The following is a 20,342-nucleotide window of genomic DNA, read 5'->3' as shown; positions in this document are numbered from 1 at the left end:
ACGCGGCTCCATTCCATACACCTCGTACACACGCGGCTCCGCTCCATACACCTCGTACACACACGGCTCCGCTCCATACACCTCGTACACACACGGCTCCATTCCATACACCTCGTACACACCTCGTACACACGGCTCCACTCCATACACCTCGTACACACGGCTCCGCTCCATACACCTCGTCCACACGGCTCCACTCCATACACCTCATACACACAAGGCTCCGCTCCGTACACCTTGTACACACACAGCTCCGCTCTTTACACCTCGTACACACACGGCTCTGCTACATCCACTCTGTCTGTAATCCCCTCCTGACCCCACACATAAACTTCCCCTCATCCAGCACCATGACAACCAGCACAGCAGAGTCCTGCATACACTGAGGCCCCTGATCATGTGACCCCAGACCCCTCCCCTCCTGTGACCTCATCCCAGGTCCTGTGCGCACAGAACAGCCATATATGTGGTGTGCGACTCTGCAGGTGGAGGTAGGTGCTGGAGATTCCCCATTACTGGGCGCAGGGGACATTAACCCCCTCAGTGCTGAGCATGTGATAAATCTCTGTATGTGACTATAATGGGACTGTGTGTTATACCGGGGGCAGGACAGGGCCATGACTGGATGTAGTGATCATGTGACGCCGGTAACAGCTCCGGCGATTTCTTACATGGAATCTTTATGATGTTACATCGTCATCTTCTCCCCATTCAGGTCCCTACAATATCGGATCCTCTCAGTGGAGATCTTCTATATAAGACAATTCTACTGAGTGACCCTACAAGGATGGATAGGGACAGGGACAAGATGGCGGAGAGGATATTACTCCTCACCCTAGAGATCCTCTTCCGGCTTACTGGAGAGGTGAGAGATTCTGATGACGTCACATTCCATCATTCTTATCTATGGGAATAACAGATGGACAGAACTGGAGAGGTGAGGACTCTGGAAATGTCTGTAGTGAGATTTATTAATGTGTCTCTCCATAACCAGGATTACACAGTAGTGAAGAAGACCTCTAGTGAGCGCTGTCAGGCCCCTGTGTCTGACGGATGGGGAAGACCCCTGAGCCCAATCACGGGGCCTCCACCTCACCCCCTGATACATGAGGACATCAATGACCAGAAGATCCTAGAACTCACCTACAAGATGATTGAGCTGCTGACTGGAGAGGTGACACTGCTGGGAATGCTGGGACATTATACAGTAATGCTATGGAGGGATCGGGGGGATGACGGTATCATTGTATGTGTCAGGTTCCTATAAGGTGTCAGGATGTCGCCGTCTATTTCTCTATGGAGGAGTGGGAGTATTTAGAAGGACACAAAGATCTGTATGAGGATGTCATGATGGAGGTTCCCCAGCCTCTCACATTGCCAGGTAATAGACAGAACTAAATGCACATGGCCTATAATTATCTGTATGTAAAGCATGAATTCAGTCCCTGTATGTGTTTCCTCCAGTTCTATCCAGTAAGAGGACAACACCAGAGAGATGTCCTCTTACTCTTCTTCCACAGGACTGTAGCCAAGAAAATCCCAATGTTCCTCAGGATCATCAGGTAGGTGGAGAGAAGGTGTCATGAGATCATCCCTATGATGTGTAGAAGGCTGTGAAGGTCTTGTGATCAGTCTTGTGTTATCCCCCAGTATTATACACTGAATTGCCAATTGATTAGAGATACAGTTATATGAAAAAGTGTGGGCACCCCTATTAATCTTAAGCTTAATGTTTTATAAAATTAGCTTTTTTTGCAACAGCTATTTCAGTTTCATATATCTAATAACTGTTGGACACAGTAATGTTTCTGCCTTGAAATGAGGTTTATTGTACTAACAGAAAATGTGCAATCTGCATTCAAACAAAATTTGACAGGTGCATAAGTATGGGCACCCTTATCATTTTCTTGTTTTAAATACTCCTACCTACTTTTTACTGACTTACTAAAGCACTTTTTTTGGTTTTGTAACCTCATTGAGCTTTGAACTTCATAGCCAGGTGTATGCAATCATGAGAAAAGCTACTTAAAGTGGCCACTTGCAAGTTGTTCTCCTGTTTGAATCTCCTCTGAAGAGTGGCATCATGGGCTCCTCAAAACAACTGTCAAATGATCTGAAAACAAAGATTATTCAACATAGTTGTTCAGGGGAAGGATACAAAAAGCTGTCTCAGAGATTTAACCTGTCAATTTCCACTGTGAGGAACATAGTAAGGAAATGGAAGAACACAGGTACAGTTCTTGTTAAGGCCAGAAGTGGCAGGCCAAGAAAAACATCAGAAAGGCAGAGAAGAATGGTGAGATCAGTCAAGGACAATCCTCAGACCACCTCCAGAGAGCTGCAGCATCAACTTGCTGCAGATGGTGTCACTGTGCATCGGTCAACTATACAACGCACTTTGCACAAGGAGAAGCTGTAATGGAGAGTGGTGCGAAAGAAGCCATTTCTGCAAGCACGCCACAAACAGAGTCGGCTGAGGTATGCAAAAGCACATTTGGGGAAGCAAATTTCTTTTTGGAAGAAGGTCCTGTGGACTGATGAAACCAAGATTGAGTTGTTTGGTCATACAAAAAGGCGATATGCATGGCGGCAAAAAAAAAACAGCATTCCAAGAAAAACACTTGCTACCCACAGTAAAATTTGGTGGAGGTTCCATCATGCTTTTGGGGCTGTGTGGCCAATGCCGGCACCGGGAATCTTGATAAAGTTGAGGGACGCATGGATTCCTCTCAGTATCAGCAGATTCTTGACAATAATGTTCATGAATCAGTGACAAAGTTGAAGTTACGCAGGGGATGGATTTTTCAGCAAGACAATGATCCAAAACACCGCTCCAAATCTACTCAGGCATTCATGCAGAGGAACAATTACACTGTTCTGGAATGGCCATCCCAGTCCCCAGACCTGAATATCATTGAACATCTGTGGGATTATTTGAAGAGGGCTGTCCATGCTCGGCGACCATCAAACTTAACTGAACTGGAATTGTTTTGTAAAGAGGAATGGTCAAAAATACCTTCATCCAGGATCCAGGAACTCACTAAAAGCTACAGGAAGTGACTAGAGGCTGCTATTTTTGCAAAAGGAGGATCTACTAAGTATTAATGTCACTTTACTGGTGAGGTGCTCATACTTATGCACCTGTCAAATTTTGTTTGAATGCAGATTGCACATTTTCTGTTAGTACAATAAACCTCATTTCAAGGCAGAAACATTACTGTGTCCAACAGTTATTAGATATATGAAACTGAAATAGCAGTTGCAAAAAAAGCAATTTTTATAAAACATTAAGCTTAAGATTAATAGGGGTGCCCAAACTTTTTCATATAACTGTATCTGCCATTTCTGTATCGGTGCTAGATTACACAGGCCCAAAGTTCAGAAACTACCAATTTAATGGGGTTTTAACGTGAAGTGGTGTGAAAAGTCTATAGAAAATGATGTGATTGAAGAAAGATATCCAATGATGCGGAAAATAAAACGCTGCAAATCCGCATGTTTTTTTCCACAGCATGTGCACACCAAATGTCAATTTCACATTGACTGACGTTACTTGTGCACTACGCTGTGGATTTGATGCAATTCCGCGCGTCCAAAAACGCTGCGAATCCGCATCAAAATCCACAACATGTGCACATAGCCTTATACTCTTGTGGTGGCTGCATTATACTTTGTGGGGTGGCTGCATTATACTCTGTAGGGTGGCTGCATTATACTCTCTGGGGTGGCTGCATTATACTCTCTGGGGTGGCTGCATTATGCTCTATGGGATGGCTGCATTATACTGTATCGAGGACTATGGAGAATACATTGTACTATATGAAGAACTATGGGGTGCATTATACTATGGAAAGTAAATTCTACTACATGGATGGCTACGGTGGTGCATTATACTATATGAAGCACTATGAGGAGTTAATTATATATACGGAAGACTGAGGAGTGTATTATACTATATGGAGGACTATAGAGAGTGTATTATATTATATGGAGGACTATAGAGAGTGTATTATACTATATGGAGGACTATAGGGAGTGTATTATACTATATGGAGGACTATGGGGAGGGTATTGTACTATACTAGATGGTGGCCCGATTCTAACGCATCAGGTATTCTAGAATATGTATGTATGTATGTATATAGCAGCCACATAGTATATAGCACAGGCCACGAAGTATATAGGAGCTATGTAGTATATAGCAGACAAATACTACGTGGCCTGTGCTATATACTATGTGGCTGCTATATACATACATACATACATACAAACATACATACATACATATTGTAGAATACCCGATGCGTTAATACAGGCCACGCAGTATATAACACAGCCCAAACAGTATATAACACAGCCCACGTACTATATAACACAGCCCATGCAGTATATAGCAGCCACGCAGTATACAACACAGGGCACATAGTATATAGCACAGCCCACGCAGTATATAACACAGCCCATGTAGTATATAGCACAGCCCACGCAGTATATAACACTGCCCATGTAGTATATAGCAGCCATGTAGTATATAACACTGCCCATGTAGTATATAGCAGCCATGTAGTATATAACGCAGCCCACGCAGTATGTAGCAGTGTGGGCACCATATCCCTGTAAAAAAAAAATAATTAAAATAAAGAATAGTTATATACTCACCCACTGGGATCCAGCGAAGCTCCGACGATGCGCTCGCGCCTGCCGCCATCTTCCGTTCCCAGGATGCATTGCAAAATTACCCAGATGACTTAGCGGTCTCGTGAGACCGCTAAGTGTCATGATCTCAATGGCAAGAGAACATAGCATCAGCATATATAGGAACTAGCTCTTGGAAGATGGGAACTGAGCTGACCATGAACTAAACCTAACGCACAACTAGCAGTGGCCGGGTAGCATGCCTACGTTGATTCTAGATGCCCAGCACCAGCCGGAGGACAAAATAATGCTAGCAGAGGAAAATATTAGTCCTAGCTCACCTCTAGAGAAATACCCCGAAAGGAGACAGAGGCCCCCCACATGTATTGGCGGTGAATTAAGATGAAATAACAAACGTAGTATGAAAATAGGTTTAGCAAATTTGAGGTCCACTTACTACATAGCAGAAGACAGAAAGGACACTTTCATGGTCAGCTGAAAACCCTATCAAAACACCATCCAGAAATTACTTTAAAACTCTGGCATTAACTCATAACACCAGAGTGGCAATTCCTGTTCACAAGAGCTTTCCAGACACAGTAACGAAACTACAGCTGTGAACTGGAACAAAAATGCAAAAACAAACATGGACAAGAGTCCAACTTATCTAGTAGTTGTCTAGGAGCAGGAACAAGCACAGAGAGGCTTCTGATAACATTGTTGACCGGCAAGCAACTAACAGAGCAGCAAGGTTATATAGCGACTCCCACATCTTGATGGGAACAGGTGAACAGAGAAGATGAAGACACCAGTTCAATTCCACCAGTAGCCACCGGGGGAGCCCAGAATCCAAATTCACAACAGTACCCCCCCCTCAAGGAGGGGGCACCGAACCCTCACCAGAACCACCAGGGCGATCAGGATGGACCCTATGAAAGGCACGAACCAGATCAGAGGCATGAACATCAGATGCATTCACCCAAGAATTATCCTCCTGGCCGTATCCCTTCCACTTGACCAGATACTGGAGTCTCCGTCTGGAAACACGAGAGTCTAAGATTTTCTCCACAACGTACTCCAACTCACCCTCAACCAACACCGGAGCAGGAGGCTCAACGGAAGGCACAACCGGTACCTCATACCTGCGCAATAATGACCGATGAAAAACGTTATGAATAGAAAAGGATGCAGGGAGGTCCAAACGGAAGGAAACAGGGTTAAGAATCTCCAATATCTTATACGGGCCGATGAACCGAGGCTTAAACTTAGGAGAAGAGACCCTCATAGGGACAAAACGAGAAGACAACCACACCAAATCCCCAACACAAAGCCGAGGACCAACATGACGGTGGCGGTTGGCAAAAAGCTGAGTCTTCTCCTGGGACAACCTCAAATTGTCCACCACCTGCCCCCAGATCTGATGCAATCTCTCCACCACAGCATCCACTCCAGGACAATCCGAAGATTCCACCTGACCAGAGGAAAATCGAGGATGAAACCCCGAATTACAGAAAAACGGGGACACCAAAGTGGCAGAGCTGGCCCGATTATTGAGAGCGAACTCCGCCAATGGCAAAAAAGCAACCCAATCATCCTGGTCAGCAGACACAAAACACCTCAGATATGTCTCCAGGGTCTGATTAATCCGCTCGGTCTGGCCATTCGTCTGAGGATGGAAAGCGGACGAAAAAGATAAATCTATGCCCATCCTAGCACAGAATGCCCGCCAAAATCTAGACACGAATTGGGTCCCTCTGTCAGAAACGATATTCTCAGGAATACCATGCAAACGAACAACATTTTGAAAAAACAGAGGAACCAACTCGGAAGAAGAAGGCAACTTGGGCAGAGGAACCAAATGGACCATCTTAGAGAAACGGTCACACACCACCCAGATGACAGACATCTTCTGAGAAACAGGCAGATCTGAAATAAAATCCATCGAGATGTGCGTCCAAGGCCTCTTAGGAATAGGCAAGGGCAACAATAATCCACTAGCCCGAGAACAACAAGGCTTGGCCCGAGCACAAACGTCACAAGACTGCACAAAGCCTCGCACATCTCGTGACAGGGAAGGCCACCAGAAGGACCTTGCCACCAAATCCCTGGTACCAAAAATGCCAGGATGACCTGCCAACGCAGAAGAATGAACCTCAGAGATGACTCTACTGGTCCAATCATCAGGAACAAACAGTTTATCAGGTGGGCAACGATCAGGTCTATCCGCCTGAAACTCCTGCAAGGCCCGCCGCAGGTCTGGAGAAACAGCTGACAATACCACTCCATACTTAAGGATACCTGTGGGCTCAGAGTTACCAGGCGAGTCAGGCTCAAAACTCCTAGAAAGGGCATCCGCCTTAACATTCTTAGAACCCGGTAGGTATGACACCACAAAATTAAACCGAGAGAAAAATAATGACCAGCGCGCCTGTCTAGGATTCAGGCGCCTGGCGGTCTCAAGATAAATCAAACTTTTGTGGTCAGTCAATACCACCACCTGATGTCTGGCCCCCTCAAGCCAATGGCGCCACTCCTCAAAAGCCCACTTCATGGCCAAAAGCTCCCGATTCCCAACATCATAATTCCGCTCAGCGGGCGAAAATTTACGGGAAAAGAAGGCACAAGGCCTCATCACGGAGCAGTCAGAACTTTTCTGCGACAACACTGCCCCAGCTCCGATCTCAGAAGCGTCGACCTCAACCTGAAAAGGTAGAGCAACATCAGGCTGACGCAACACAGGGGCAGAGGAAAAACGGCGCTTAAGCTCCCGAAAGGCCTCCACAGCATCAGGGGACCAATCAGCAACATCAGCACCCTTCTTAGTCAAATCGGTCAATGGCTTAGCAATATCCGAAAAACCAGCAATAAATCGACGATAAAAGTTAGCAAAGCCCAAAAATTTCTGAAGACTCTTAAGAGAAGAGGGCTGCGTCCAATCACAAATAGCTTGAACCTTGACAGGATCCATTTCAATGGAAGAGGGGGAAAAAATATATCCCAAAAAGGAAATCCTCTGTACCCCAAAAACACACTTAGAACCCTTCACACACAAAGAATTAGACCGCAAAACCTGAAAAACCCTCCTGACTTGCTGGACATGAGAGTCCCAGTCATCCGAAAAAATCAGAATATCATCCAGATACACAATCATAAATTTATCCAAATAATCGCGAAAAATATCATGCATAAAGGACTGGAAAACTGACGGAGCATTTGAAAGACCAAAAGGCATCACTAAATACTCAAAGTGGCCCTCGGGCGTATTAAATGCGGTTTTCCACTCATCCCCCTGCCTGATTCGCACCAAATTATACGCCCCACGAAGGTCAATCTTAGAGAACCACTTGGCCCCCTTTATGCGAGCAAACAAATCAGTCAGCAACGGCAATGGGTATTGATATTTAACAGTGATTTTATTCAAAAGCCGATAATCAATACATGGTCTCAAAGAGCCGTCTTTTTTTGACACAAAGAAAAAACCGGCTCCTAAGGGAGATGACGATGGACGAATATGTCCCTTTTCCAAGGACTCCTTTATATATTCTCGCATAGCAGCATGTTCAGGCACAGACAGATTAAATAAACGACCCTTTGGGTATTTACTACCCGGGATTAAATCTATGGCACAATCGCACTCTCGGTGCGGAGGTAACGAACCAAGCTTGGATTCTTCAAAGACGTCACGATAGTCAGACAGGAACTCAGGAATTTCAGAGGGAATAGATGATGAAATGGAAACCACAGGTACATCCCCATGAGCCCCCTTACATCCCCAGCTCAACACAGACATAGCTCTCCAGTCGAGGACTGGGTTGTGAGATTGCAGCCAAGGCAATCCTAGCACCAAATCATCATGTAGATTATACAGCACCAGAAAGCGAATAATCTCCTGGTGATCCGGATTAATACGCATAGTTACTTGTGTCCAGTATTGTGGTTTATTATTAGCCAATGGGGTGGAGTCAATCCCCTTCAGAGGAATAGGAGTCTCCAAAGGCTCTAAATCATACCCACAGCGTTTGGCAAAGGACCAATCCATAAGACTCAAAGCGGCGCCAGAGTCGACATAGGCGTCCGTGGTAATAGATGACAAAGAGCAAATCAGGGTCACAGATAGAATAAACTTAGACGGTAAGGTGCAAATGGAAACAGATTTACCAAGCTTTTTAGTGCGCTTAGAGCATGCTGATATAACATGAGTAGAATCACCACAATAGAAACACAACCCATTTTTCCGTCTAAAATTCTGCCGCTCGCTTCGGGACAGAATTCTATCACACTGCATACTCTCTGGCGACTTCTCAGTGGACACCGCCAGATGGTGCACTGGTTTGCGCTCCCGCAAACGCCTATCGATCTGAATAGCCATTGTCATGGACTCATTCAGACCCGCAGGCACAGGGAACCCCACCATAACATCCTTAATGGCATCAGAGAGACCCTCTCTGAAAGTCGCCGCCAGGGCGCACTCATTCCACTGAGTAAGCACAGACCATTTACGGAATCTTTGGCAGTAAATTTCCGCTTCATCTTGCCCCTGGGATAGGGACATCAAAGTTTTTTCTGCCTGAAGCTCCAAATGAGGTTCGTCATAAAGCAACCCCAAGGCCAGAAAAAACGCATCCACATTGAGCAACGCAGGATCCCCTGGTGTCAATGAAAAAGCCCAGTCTTGAGGGTCGCCCCGGAGCAAGGAAATCACAATCCTGACCTGCTGTGCAGGGTCTCCGGCAGAGCGAGATTTCAGGGACAAAAATAATTTGCAATTATTTCGAAAATTCTGAAACCCAGATCTATTCCCCGAGAAAAATTCCGGCAAAGGAATTCTCGGCTCAGATACAGGTGCATGACAAACAAAATCTTGCAAATTTTGTACCTTCGTGGCGAGATTATTCAAACCTGCAGTTACACTCTGAAGATCCATTACAAACAGGTGGACACAGAGCCATTCAAAGATTAGAAGGAGAGAAAAAAAAAAAAATTTCAGCAGACTACTTATTTCTCTCCTTTCTCAGCCAAGGATTTTAACCCTTTAGTGGGCCGGTCAAACTGTCATGATCTCAATGGCAAGAGAACATAGCATCAGCATATATAGGAACTAGCTCTTGGAAGATGGGAACTGAGCTGACCATGAACTAAACCTAACGCACAACTAGCAGTGGCCGGGTAGCATGCCTACGTTGATTCTAGATGCCCAGCACCAGCCGGAGGACAAAATAATGCTAGCAGAGGAAAATATTAGTCCTAGCTCACCTCTAGAGAAATACCCCGAAAGGAGACAGAGGCCCCCCACATGTATTGGCGGTGAATTAAGATGAAATAACAAACGTAGTATGAAAATAGGTTTAGCAAATTTGAGGTCCACTTACTACATAGCAGAAGACAGAAAGGACACTTTCATGGTCAGCTGAAAACCCTATCAAAACACCATCCAGAAATTACTTTAAAACTCTGGCATTAACTCATAACACCAGAGTGGCAATTCCTGTTCACAAGAGCTTTCCAGACACAGTAACGAAACTACAGCTGTGAACTGGAACAAAAATGCAAAAACAAACATGGACAAGAGTCCAACTTATCTAGTAGTTGTCTAGGAGCAGGAACAAGCACAGAGAGGCTTCTGATAACATTGTTGACCGGCAAGCAACTAACAGAGCAGCAAGGTTATATAGCGACTCCCACATCTTGATGGGAACAGGTGAACAGAGAAGATGAAGACACCAGTTCAATTCCACCAGTAGCCACCGGGGGAGCCCAGAATCCAAATTCACAACAGCTAAGTCTTCTTGGTAATTTCACAATGCATCTCTGGGAAAGGAAGATGGCGGCAGGCGCGAGCGCATCGTCGGACGACGGAGGGTGAGTATAGCAGGTTTTTTGTTTTTTTTTATTATTTTTAACATGACATATTTTTCCTATTGATGCTGCATAGACAGCATCAATAGTAAATAGTTGGGGACACACAGGGTTAATAGCAGCGGTAACAGAGTGAGTTACACCGCTGCCCGTTACCGCTGCCATTAACCCTGTGTGAGCAGTGACTGGAGGGGATTATGGAGCGGGTGCCGGGCACTGACTGCAGGGGAATAGGGGAGGGACTAATCGGACTGTGCCCGTCGCTGATTGGTCGCAGCAGCCATGACAGGCAGCTGCCGAGACCAATCAGCGATGCGGGATTTCCATTACGGAAGTTGAGGACAGAAAGACGGAAGTACCCCTTAGACAATTATATATATAGATGGAGGACTATGGGGAGGGTATTATACTATATGGAGGACTATGGGGAGGGTATTATACTATATGGAGGACTATGGGGAGGGTATTATACTATATGGAGGACTATGGGGAGGGTATTATACTATATGGAGGACTTAGGGGAGTGTATTATACTATATGGAGGACTATGGAGAGTGTATAATACTATATAGAGGACTATGGGGAGTGTATTATACTATATGGAGGACTATTGGGAGTGTATTATACTATATGGAGGACTATAGGGAGTGTATTATACTATATGGAGGACTGTGGGGAATGTATTATACTATAATGGAAGACTATAGGGAGTGTATTATACTACAGTTAGGTCCATATATATTTGGACAGAGACCACATTATTCTAATTTTGGTTATAGACATTACCACAATGAATTTTAAACAAAACAATTCAGATGCAGTTGAAGTTCAGACTTTCAGCTTTCATTTGAGGGTATCCACATTAAAATTGGATGGAGAGTTTAGGAGTTTCAGCTCCTTAACATGTGCCACCCTGTTTTTAAAGGGACCAAAAGTAACTGGACAGATTCAATAATTTTAAATAAAATGTTCATTTCTAGTACTTGGTTGAAAACCCTTTGTTGGCAATGACTGCCTGAAGTCTTGAACTCATGGACATCACCAGACGCTGTGTTTCCTCCTTTTTGATGCTCTGCCAGGCCTTCACTGCGGTGGTTTTCAGTTGCTGTTTGTTTGTGGGCATTTCTGTCTGAAGTTTAGTCTTTAACAGGTGAAATGCATGCTCAATTGGGTTGAGATCAGGTGACTGACTTGGCCATTCAAGAATATTCCACTTCTTTAATAAACTTCTGGGTTGCTTTGGCTTTATGTTTTGGGTCATTGTCCATCCGGAGTATGAAACGATGACCAATCAGTTTTGCTGCATTTGGCTGGATCTGACCACACAGTGTGTCTCTGAATACCTCAGAATTCATTCGGCTGCTTCTGTCCTGTGTCACATCATCAATAAACACTAGTGACCCAGTGCCACTGGCAGCCATGCATGCCCAAGCCATCATACTGCCTCCGCCGTGTTTTACAGATGATGTGGTATGCTTTGGATCATGAGCTGTACCACGCCTTCGCCATACTTTTCTCTTTCCATCATTCTGGTAGAGGTTGATCTTGGTTTCATCTGTCCAAAGAATGTTCTTCCAGAACTGTGCCGGCTTTTTTAGATGTTTTTTAGCAAAGTCCAGTCTAGCCTTTTTATTCTTGATGCTTATGAGTGGCTTGCACCGTGCAGTGAACCCTCTCTATTTACTTTCATGCAGTCTTCTCTTTATGGTAGATTTGGATATTGATACGCCGACCTCCTGGAGAGTGTTGTTCACTTGGTTGGCTGTTGTGAAGGGGTTTCTCTTCACCATGGAGATTATTCTGCGATCATCCACCACTGTTGTCTTCCGTGGGCGCCCATGTCTTTTTGCATTGATGAGTTCACCAGTGCTTTCTTTCTCAGGATGTACCAAACTGTAGATTTTGCCACTCCTAATATTGTAGCAATTTCTGTTTTCGCAGCTTAAGGATGGCTTGTTTCACCTGCATGGAGAGCTCCTTTGACAGCATGTTAACTTCACAGCAAAACCTTCCAAATGTAAGCACCACACCTCAAATCAACTCCAGCCCTTTTATCTGCTTAATTGAGAATGACATAACGAAGGGATTGCCCACACCTGTCCATGAAATAGCCTTGGAGTCAATTGTCCAATTACTTTTGGTCCCTTTAAAAACATGGTGGCACTTGTTAAGGAGCTGAAGCTCCTAAAACCTTCATCCAATTTTAATGTGGATACCCTCAAATGAAAGCTGAAAGTCTGAACTTCAACTGTATCTGAATTGTTTTATTTAAAATTAATTGTGGTAATGTCTATAACCAAAATTAGAAAAATGTTGTCTCTGTCCAAATATATATGGACCTAACTGTATATGGAGGACTATGGGGCACATTATATTATATGGAGGACTATGGGGTGTACATTTTACAATATGGAGGACTGTGGTGCACATTATAATATATGGAGGACTATGGGTTATATTATACTAAACAAGCCAAATTCTGCATATTCATCGAGTGATGTGGCCATTCAGTGTATGTTTTATATCTGGTGGAGATGACAGGATAAAGCTGATCATAGACATTAGATGTTGTCTGGATCTTCTCACAATTTTCTGGTTACGGAGACTGCTGAATAGAATTAGGAGCCGACAGGTTGAGTTTATACAGGAAGACCTGCAGCTATGTGATACAGTAACTACTGCTGTCATGTCAGTGTTGGTAGTCATGTTCATTTATGATCTTTGCTCTTCTTTGTAATTACTTTCATTGACTTCTCCAACTGTGACTTTGAAAATATTTTTTTTAGAACATTATTAATACTACAGAGACATATGTGAGGGGTGATGAACGGTGTAAAGAGGAGATTCCTACAGATAACTGCACAGGTGAGTAGTGACCACTAAATGCAGAGATGACTCGTAGCGGGCGATTTATTAAGATTGGTTGTTCACGCTATTCTTAACCCATTACTGGCACATCACTTACTAGTATGTCATATGCCGTCTCCCTGACTTTGTTACAGGCTCGCACGCCGAGCCTGCATCTTTCCCAGCAGATGATGGCTGATTTAATCAGCTATAATATGCCTTTAACAACCACGGTTGGAGCAGAGGTCCGCTTGTGGCTGTTAACCAGTAAAATGCTGTTGTCATTCCATGCGCCCATCGGAGCGCGCGTGACAGGGGTCTGCTGAAGACCTCCATGCCTGTCATTACGATTCCCCTGTAAGAGCCAGCGTTTAGCTGGCATTCATGTTTTTCTCTATGCAGAGCAGTGCTGCTCCTGTTATGATCTGGTGGCCTAGGAGCAGCATGGGACGTACTCTGGAGAAAGTGGTATCTGTACTGACCGCGGACCCTGAACTTAACACCGCAACTAGAAGTAGCCGTGGGATGTACCTACTGATCCTAGACACCTTGACACAGCCGGAGGACTAATTAACCCTATAGATAGAAAAGGGAAAACTATCTCGCCTCAGAGAAAATTCCCAAAGGATAGGCAGCCCCCCACAAATATTGACTGTGAGAGGAGAGGAAATGAATGAGACCGTGATCTCTGAAACGCGTCAGATTTGGTCCTGACAGCGCCTCGTATCCCTGCATACCACGTGACACCTTGCGTCACCCAAGGTCCTGCAAGCCGGACGCGGCATTGCATTCCTTGACTACGGAGCTTGGTGAGTCTGTGCTACACCAGGAAGGAGGCTCAGGGAGCGTGTGTCACCGGTCGGGACCACGCTCCTGAAGATTTATTATTATTGTTGTTAAGCTGCTACAAGAATGCGGATGTTATCTAGTAACCATGGCATGCAGTGAAGGAAGATAAGGAGAAGACTCTAGCGTTTTCACTTGGAATTTCAACATCACCTTACAGATAAGGTAAAAATAACTATTTACATTGGCTATCGGGAGTATTCACATTTTTGCATGTGCACGAATAGTTTTAACCCAGAAAACTCGCATTGCACATAGTGGACCTTAATTCAGAGGCTGTATTTGCACGAAAATCCTATCCATAGGGGATTGTGCATATGCTTTTATTTATCAGTTTTTCGCCGAGGGTGTATACAGGCGCAAACTTTTTTATTTATTTATTGTTTTAACCTCTGACAATTTTGTGGAGTTGCCCAGTTTGCAGCCGTATACTAAGAATACCTCTCCTGGCACGTGCGCCTACCTATACGTATATATATATATACTTTTCCAAGTGCTAGGAATAGCTAAAAATTAATTTGAATAAAAAAATAACTTTTAACCATGTTAAAGTAGTTGAAAAGTCTGGCTTTACTAACAGAGGGATACAGTGAGTGCCATGTTGCCTCCATCCTTAAAATTTTGAAGACGGCAGTCCATTACAACAAGGCCAAGCAGCAGACATTGGGGACAACAAAGCTACAGACTGGCAGAGAGTGAAAACGACTCTCCACTGACTGGGCTGACCGTCATCTTATTCGAATGTCACTCAGCATCCGCAGGATGACCTCAAGTGACCTACAAAAGGAATGGCAAATGGCAGCTGGGGTGCAGTGCACGACAAGAACCATTCATAACAGGCTCCTAGAGGCAGGCCTCAAGTCGTGTAAAGCTAGAAAAAAGCTTTTCATCAATGAGAAGCAAAGGAGAGCCAGGCTGAAGTTTGCCAAAGACCATAAGGATTGGACCATAGAGGACTGGAGTAAGGTAATCTTCTTTGATGAGTCTAATTTTCAGCTTTGCCCAACACCTGGTCGTCTAATGGTTAGACGGAGACCTGGAGAGAAGTACAAGCCACAGTGTCTTGTACCCACTGGGAAATTTGGTGGAGGATCAGTGATGATCAGGGGATGCTGCAGCAAGGCTGGAATTTGGGCAGGTTAATCTTTGCGAAGGATGTATGAATCAAGCTGCATACAAGGTTATCCTGGAAAAACAGTTGATTCCTTCTGCTCAGGCAATGTTCCCCAACTCTGAGGACTGGTGTTTCCAGCAGGGCAATGTGCCATACCACACAGCTAGGTCAATCAAGGTGTGGATGAAGTACCACCACATCAAATCCCTGTCATGGGCAGCCCAATCTCCAGACCTGAACACAATTGCAAACCTCTGGAATGTAATCAAGAGGAAGATGGATAGTCACAAGCCATCAAACGAAAAACTGCTTAAGTTTTTGTGCCAGGAGTGGCATAAGGTCAGTGTGAAAGACTGGTGGAAAGCACATGAAAGCTGTGATTAAAAATCACGGTTATTCCACCAAATATTGATTTCTGAACTCTTCCTGAGTTAAAACATGAGTATTGTTGTTTCTACATGAATAAGAACTTATCATTGCATTATTTGAGGTCTGAAAGCACTGTTTTTCTTTTTTATTATTTTGTCGATTTCTCATTTGCTGCAAATAAATACAACATTTTTAGCTTTAAATTTCGGAGACATGTTGTCAGTAGTTTATAGAATAAAAAACAATGTACATTTTACTCAAAAAAATATACCTATAAAGAGAAAAATCAGAGAAACTAAAAGTTTTGCAGTGGTCTCTTAATTTTTGCCAGAGCTGCATATCTTACAAAGTCTCCTTTATTATGTATTTTGCCGTCCCTTTTAACACATTGCCCTCTCTTGTTATGCACAGCTATAACCCTTACACATCGGATTATATAGAGCCCTGTCTTTGTTACATACCGTCCTCTCTTGTTAGATGTATAATGCAGTGATGGCTGATTGTAACGAATGGAAACGGAGGCACAGATGTAGAAGTTCACATTCGTATTTATTGAGGTTAGATGTGGAACCACTAGACCACGGTCAGGGGGGCTCCGAAGTGGGCGTTACTGCGTGAGCCCCAAAGACCCGTTGTAAGTCCCCTCGAACAGGGACAGAGTGGAATGTCTGGAGGACACGGGTGCTACCTCCAGTTAGACCCAGTACTCGTGGTGGCTGTCCCAGCGGAACAGACGGCCCAGCAGGGTTAGCGGATGCGGCAGAGCTGACCAGAAGATACCGGGTGCTTGAATAGTAGCTGGTACCGGGAGTACTGGCGAAGTCCGGAAGAGTGGCTTGCAGACTGGCGGGACTAGACGGGTCCAACGTAGACAGATAAACCGGGTAACAGGTTGTTTTTTGGAGTCCGGTCGATGAAGAACAGGTGCAGAGAAGAAGGCATGCTTAAGGGAAGTAAAAGCCTCCTCTGCCTCTGGTGTCCATTCCTTGGCGTTAGCGCCTTTACAGGTCAAGGCAGAAATGGGTGCCACTCGAGTGGAAAAACGTGGAATGAATAAATGGTAATAGTTGGCGAACCCCAGGAACCGTTGTATTGCCTTTAGACCGCATGGGCGAGGCCACTTAAGAATGGCGGACACCTTCTCTGGATCCATCTTTAAACCTGACAACATAACCAAGGAAAGGTAGAGAGGATTGCTCAAAGAAACACTTTTCAAATTTAGCATAAAGTCTGTTCTCCGAGTCTTTGTAAGACCAGACGTACTTGTCTCCGGTGAGAGGCTAAATCTGCAGAGAAAATCAGGATGTCCTCCAGGTAAACTAAAACACACGAGTAAAGCAGATCTCTGAAAATATCATTTACAAATTCCTGAAAAACTGCGGGTGCATTACTTAGCCCAAACGGCATTACCAGGTATTCATAGTGTCCGTCCCGGGTATTAAAAGCGGTCTTCCATTCGTCTCCCTTACGAATGCGTATCAAATTGTAAGCCCCTCTGAGATCCAGTTTGGTGAAAATTTTAGACCCCCTAAGACGATCAAACAATTCTGAAATTAATGGCAATGAATACCTGTTCTTTACCGTAATCTGGTTCAGCCCCCTGTAATCGATACAGGGTCTTAGAGAACCATCCTTTTTCTTCACGAAGAAGAATCCAGCTCCAGTGCGCGAGGAAGACTTCCGGATAAATCCTCTGTCCAGGTTCTCCTGAATGTAATCAGATATGGACTGAGTCTCTGCTTGAGAAAGGGGATAAATCCGTCCTCGAGGAGGAGACGCTCCGGGAAGCAGATCATTGGGGCAGTCATTCGACCTGTGTGGAGGTAATTTCTCTGCCTCCTTTTTCGCAAAGACATCAGCGAAAGACCAGTAAGAGGAAGGCAAACCCGGCAGAGCTTTGGGTTGTACCAGAGGAAGAGCAGGATGAACCAGAATGATACATTGATGCTAGCACAAATCTCCCCAGTGCAGAACCTCTCCCGTCCTCCAATTTAGAAGGGGTTCATGCTTCCGGAACCAGGGTAGACCTAGAAGCAAGGGGTGAGACAAATCTGGCAACACATAAAAGCAGATTCCTTCAGAGTGAGTTAGACCTACCCGGAGTTCCAAAGGCACAGTCTGGAACCGTATGGACTCCAACAGGGGTCTGCAATCCACAGATGTCACCTGCAACGGTTCTGGTAAACGCTGGGCTGGAATCTTTTAACGATCCACTACTGCCTGCCGAATGAGGTTCCCGGCGGCACCAGAATCCAAGTGACAGAGCTCCGAAAATCTCGTCTTGCCAAAGGCCACGGAGACTGTTATTTGCAGAGCTGGAGAGGAATGAACCTTACCTAGGGTAGCCTCTCCTACAGACCCTAGGCACTGGAGTTTTCCGACCTCTTAGGACAAGAGCTGATATAATGCTTGGCACTGCCACAGTAGAAACAGCTTCCCTCCCGGCGACGCGCCTCCTGGCGACGGGTGACCAAATTTACTCGATCCACCTCCATAGCCATAGGAGCGGGAGACAAAGTTGGAGAGTTCGCAGATTTTGGAGCTCAAGCAACCTGGTGATTGGATTCTTTTTCACGACTGATCTCGTTGGACCGTTCCTGAAACCGTAGATCTACCTGAACTGCCAGGGAAATCAGATCATCCAGGAGAGTAGGCAAGTCTCGTCCCATCAGCTCATCCTTAATTCTTCCAGAAAGCCCCTGCCAGAAGGTAGCCCCCAAAGCCTCATTGTTCCAGGATAGTTCACACGCAAGAGTACGGAACCACACTGCATACTGAGCCACCGTAAGTGCTTCCTGGCGTAATCGAAGAAGAGCAGAAGCTGTCGACGTGGTACGACCAGGTTCGTCAAAGGTCCTGCGGAATGCCTCTAGAAAAGACTGGAGATTAGTAACCAACGGGTCCACCCTCTCCCACAGCGGATTCATCCAGGCGAGTGCCTCTCCATCTAGGTGGGACATGATGAAGCCAACCTTGGCCCAATCAGAAGCAAACCTATGCCACAACAATTCGAAGTGCAGTGTGCACTGGTGAATGAACCCTCGACACAAAACGGGATCCCCTCGGAAGCGGGTAGGTGCCGCCAAGCGAGAATCCTTACTTGCAATGCAGTTAGATACCTGGACACTGGTGGCAGGAGCAGGTGCAGTCGGAGAAGCCAGAGAATCCATGCGAGCAGAAACGTTGTGCAGGATAGACATGATTTTGTCCTGTTGCTCCCTCAGCTGGGAGACCTCCTGACGTAACTCCATGGCTGGTGATTTCTGGGACCCAGCGGGTTACATCGCCGGAGCAATCTGTAACGAATGGAAACTGAGGCACAGATGTAGAAGTTCACATTCGTATTTATTGACGTTAGATGTGGAACCACTAGACCACGGTCCGGGGGGCTCCAAAGGGGGCGTTACTGCGTGAGCCCCAAACACCCGTAGTAAGTCCCCTCGAACAGGGACAGAGTGGAATGTCTGGAGGACACAGGTGCTACCTCCAGTTAGACCCCGTACTCGTGGCGGCTGTCCCAGCGGAACAGATGGCCCAGCAGGGTTAGCGGATGCTGCAGAGCTGACCGGAAGATACCGTGTGCTTGAATAGTAGCTGGTACCGGGAGTACTGGCGAAGTCCGGAAGAGTGGCTGGCAGACTGGCGGGACTAGATGGGTCCAGCGTAGACAGTGCGGATGCAGTCCAGATTAACCGGGTAACAGGTTGCAGAGGCTCTGTGGAGACAGATAGTGTAAGCGGAGTTCTTGGCAGATACTTCAGAAACAGAAACGCATTTGGAGCGCCCCCACACCGCCGCAGGGCCGAGGGGTACCCGGAGCCGGGCCTCTAGGATCTCAGTCCTGGAGTTGTCACGGTGGCTAGACCCGGTCCGTGGCCCTGTCTGTCAGTGGGGGACGTCCGATGCAATAGGTGGTATTAATGGTGGTGTAGCGGTGCAGTTGTGGGGTGCAGGTCGCGGTAAATAACGAGGACACCAGGTTGCAGTCTCTTTACCTCTTTACTGGAGATCTCTCGGTCCTCAGTCCAGAATACGGTTCACCAGGCTGCGCAAGTCCGGCCGGTCCAATGGCACCTCCAGAGTTCTCTTCACAGGTGGAAATCAGTGCCTTCCTTCTTAGCGCTGTGTGTTGTAGTCCTTCCCTGCTGTGCTCATGGAAAGTACCCCACAACTGTTGTGTCTGTTTCTTAAGTTCCCTCACAACTCGATTAACTGGTCTTCTGCTAATCTTCCGTCCCTTCCTGATGTTACAGTAAGAAACGGCACCCGTTTGTCAGGTAGGCCTGGAGTTCTTCCGGGACCCTAGAGACGCCCCTCTCCCGCAATTGCCCCCCAAGACTTCATAGGTGATATGTGGTAGACAGCCCGCCTGAGACTGACTGTCCTGCCGCTGTTTGGAGTATGGCTTAAAGCTGTATCTTATTCCACTCCCTCGGCGTTCCGGCCACCGGTAATGCACCTCAGCAAGGTGCTGCCTCTTTCAACAAAACCCCTGCTGGTATTCTCCTTCTGCTTGATCTCGTTTCTCACTCAGCACAATCTATCTCGCTTCTAGTCCTTCCTTGGGCACCGCCGCTATGCTGAGCAGGCACGGTCCCGTTACGTTCTTTCCAATGCCAAGCCTCTGCCAGGATCCCACCCCTGGCAGAGACCCTACTGTCTCTTCCTCCACAAC

The 20,342-nt window shown here is 45.8% G+C and overlaps 1 protein-coding gene across 1 annotated transcript in view; it reads left to right on the top strand.

Moving 5' to 3' along the window:
* Positions 1 to 452: 452 nt before the first annotated feature.
* Positions 453 to 20,342, top strand: part of LOC143767248 (uncharacterized) — a 37,092-nt gene continuing 17,202 nt past the window's right edge. The window contains exons 1-6 of the mRNA XM_077255445.1: positions 453 to 491; positions 716 to 865; positions 995 to 1,174; positions 1,258 to 1,381; positions 1,465 to 1,562; positions 13,278 to 13,356. Of these exons, the coding sequence (XP_077111560.1) occupies positions 465 to 491; positions 716 to 865; positions 995 to 1,174; positions 1,258 to 1,381; positions 1,465 to 1,562; positions 13,278 to 13,356 (658 nt within the window). The 5' untranslated portion in view covers positions 453 to 464. The remainder of the gene's footprint in view (positions 492 to 715; positions 866 to 994; positions 1,175 to 1,257; positions 1,382 to 1,464; positions 1,563 to 13,277; positions 13,357 to 20,342) is intronic.

The sequence above is a fragment of the Ranitomeya variabilis genome, chromosome 4, assembly GCF_051348905.1.
Source record: "Ranitomeya variabilis isolate aRanVar5 chromosome 4, aRanVar5.hap1, whole genome shotgun sequence".
Lineage (NCBI taxonomy): Eukaryota > Metazoa > Chordata > Amphibia > Anura > Dendrobatidae > Ranitomeya > Ranitomeya variabilis.
Note: the sequence above shows the minus strand (reverse complement) of the source record. Positions and strands in the feature narration are given on the sequence as shown.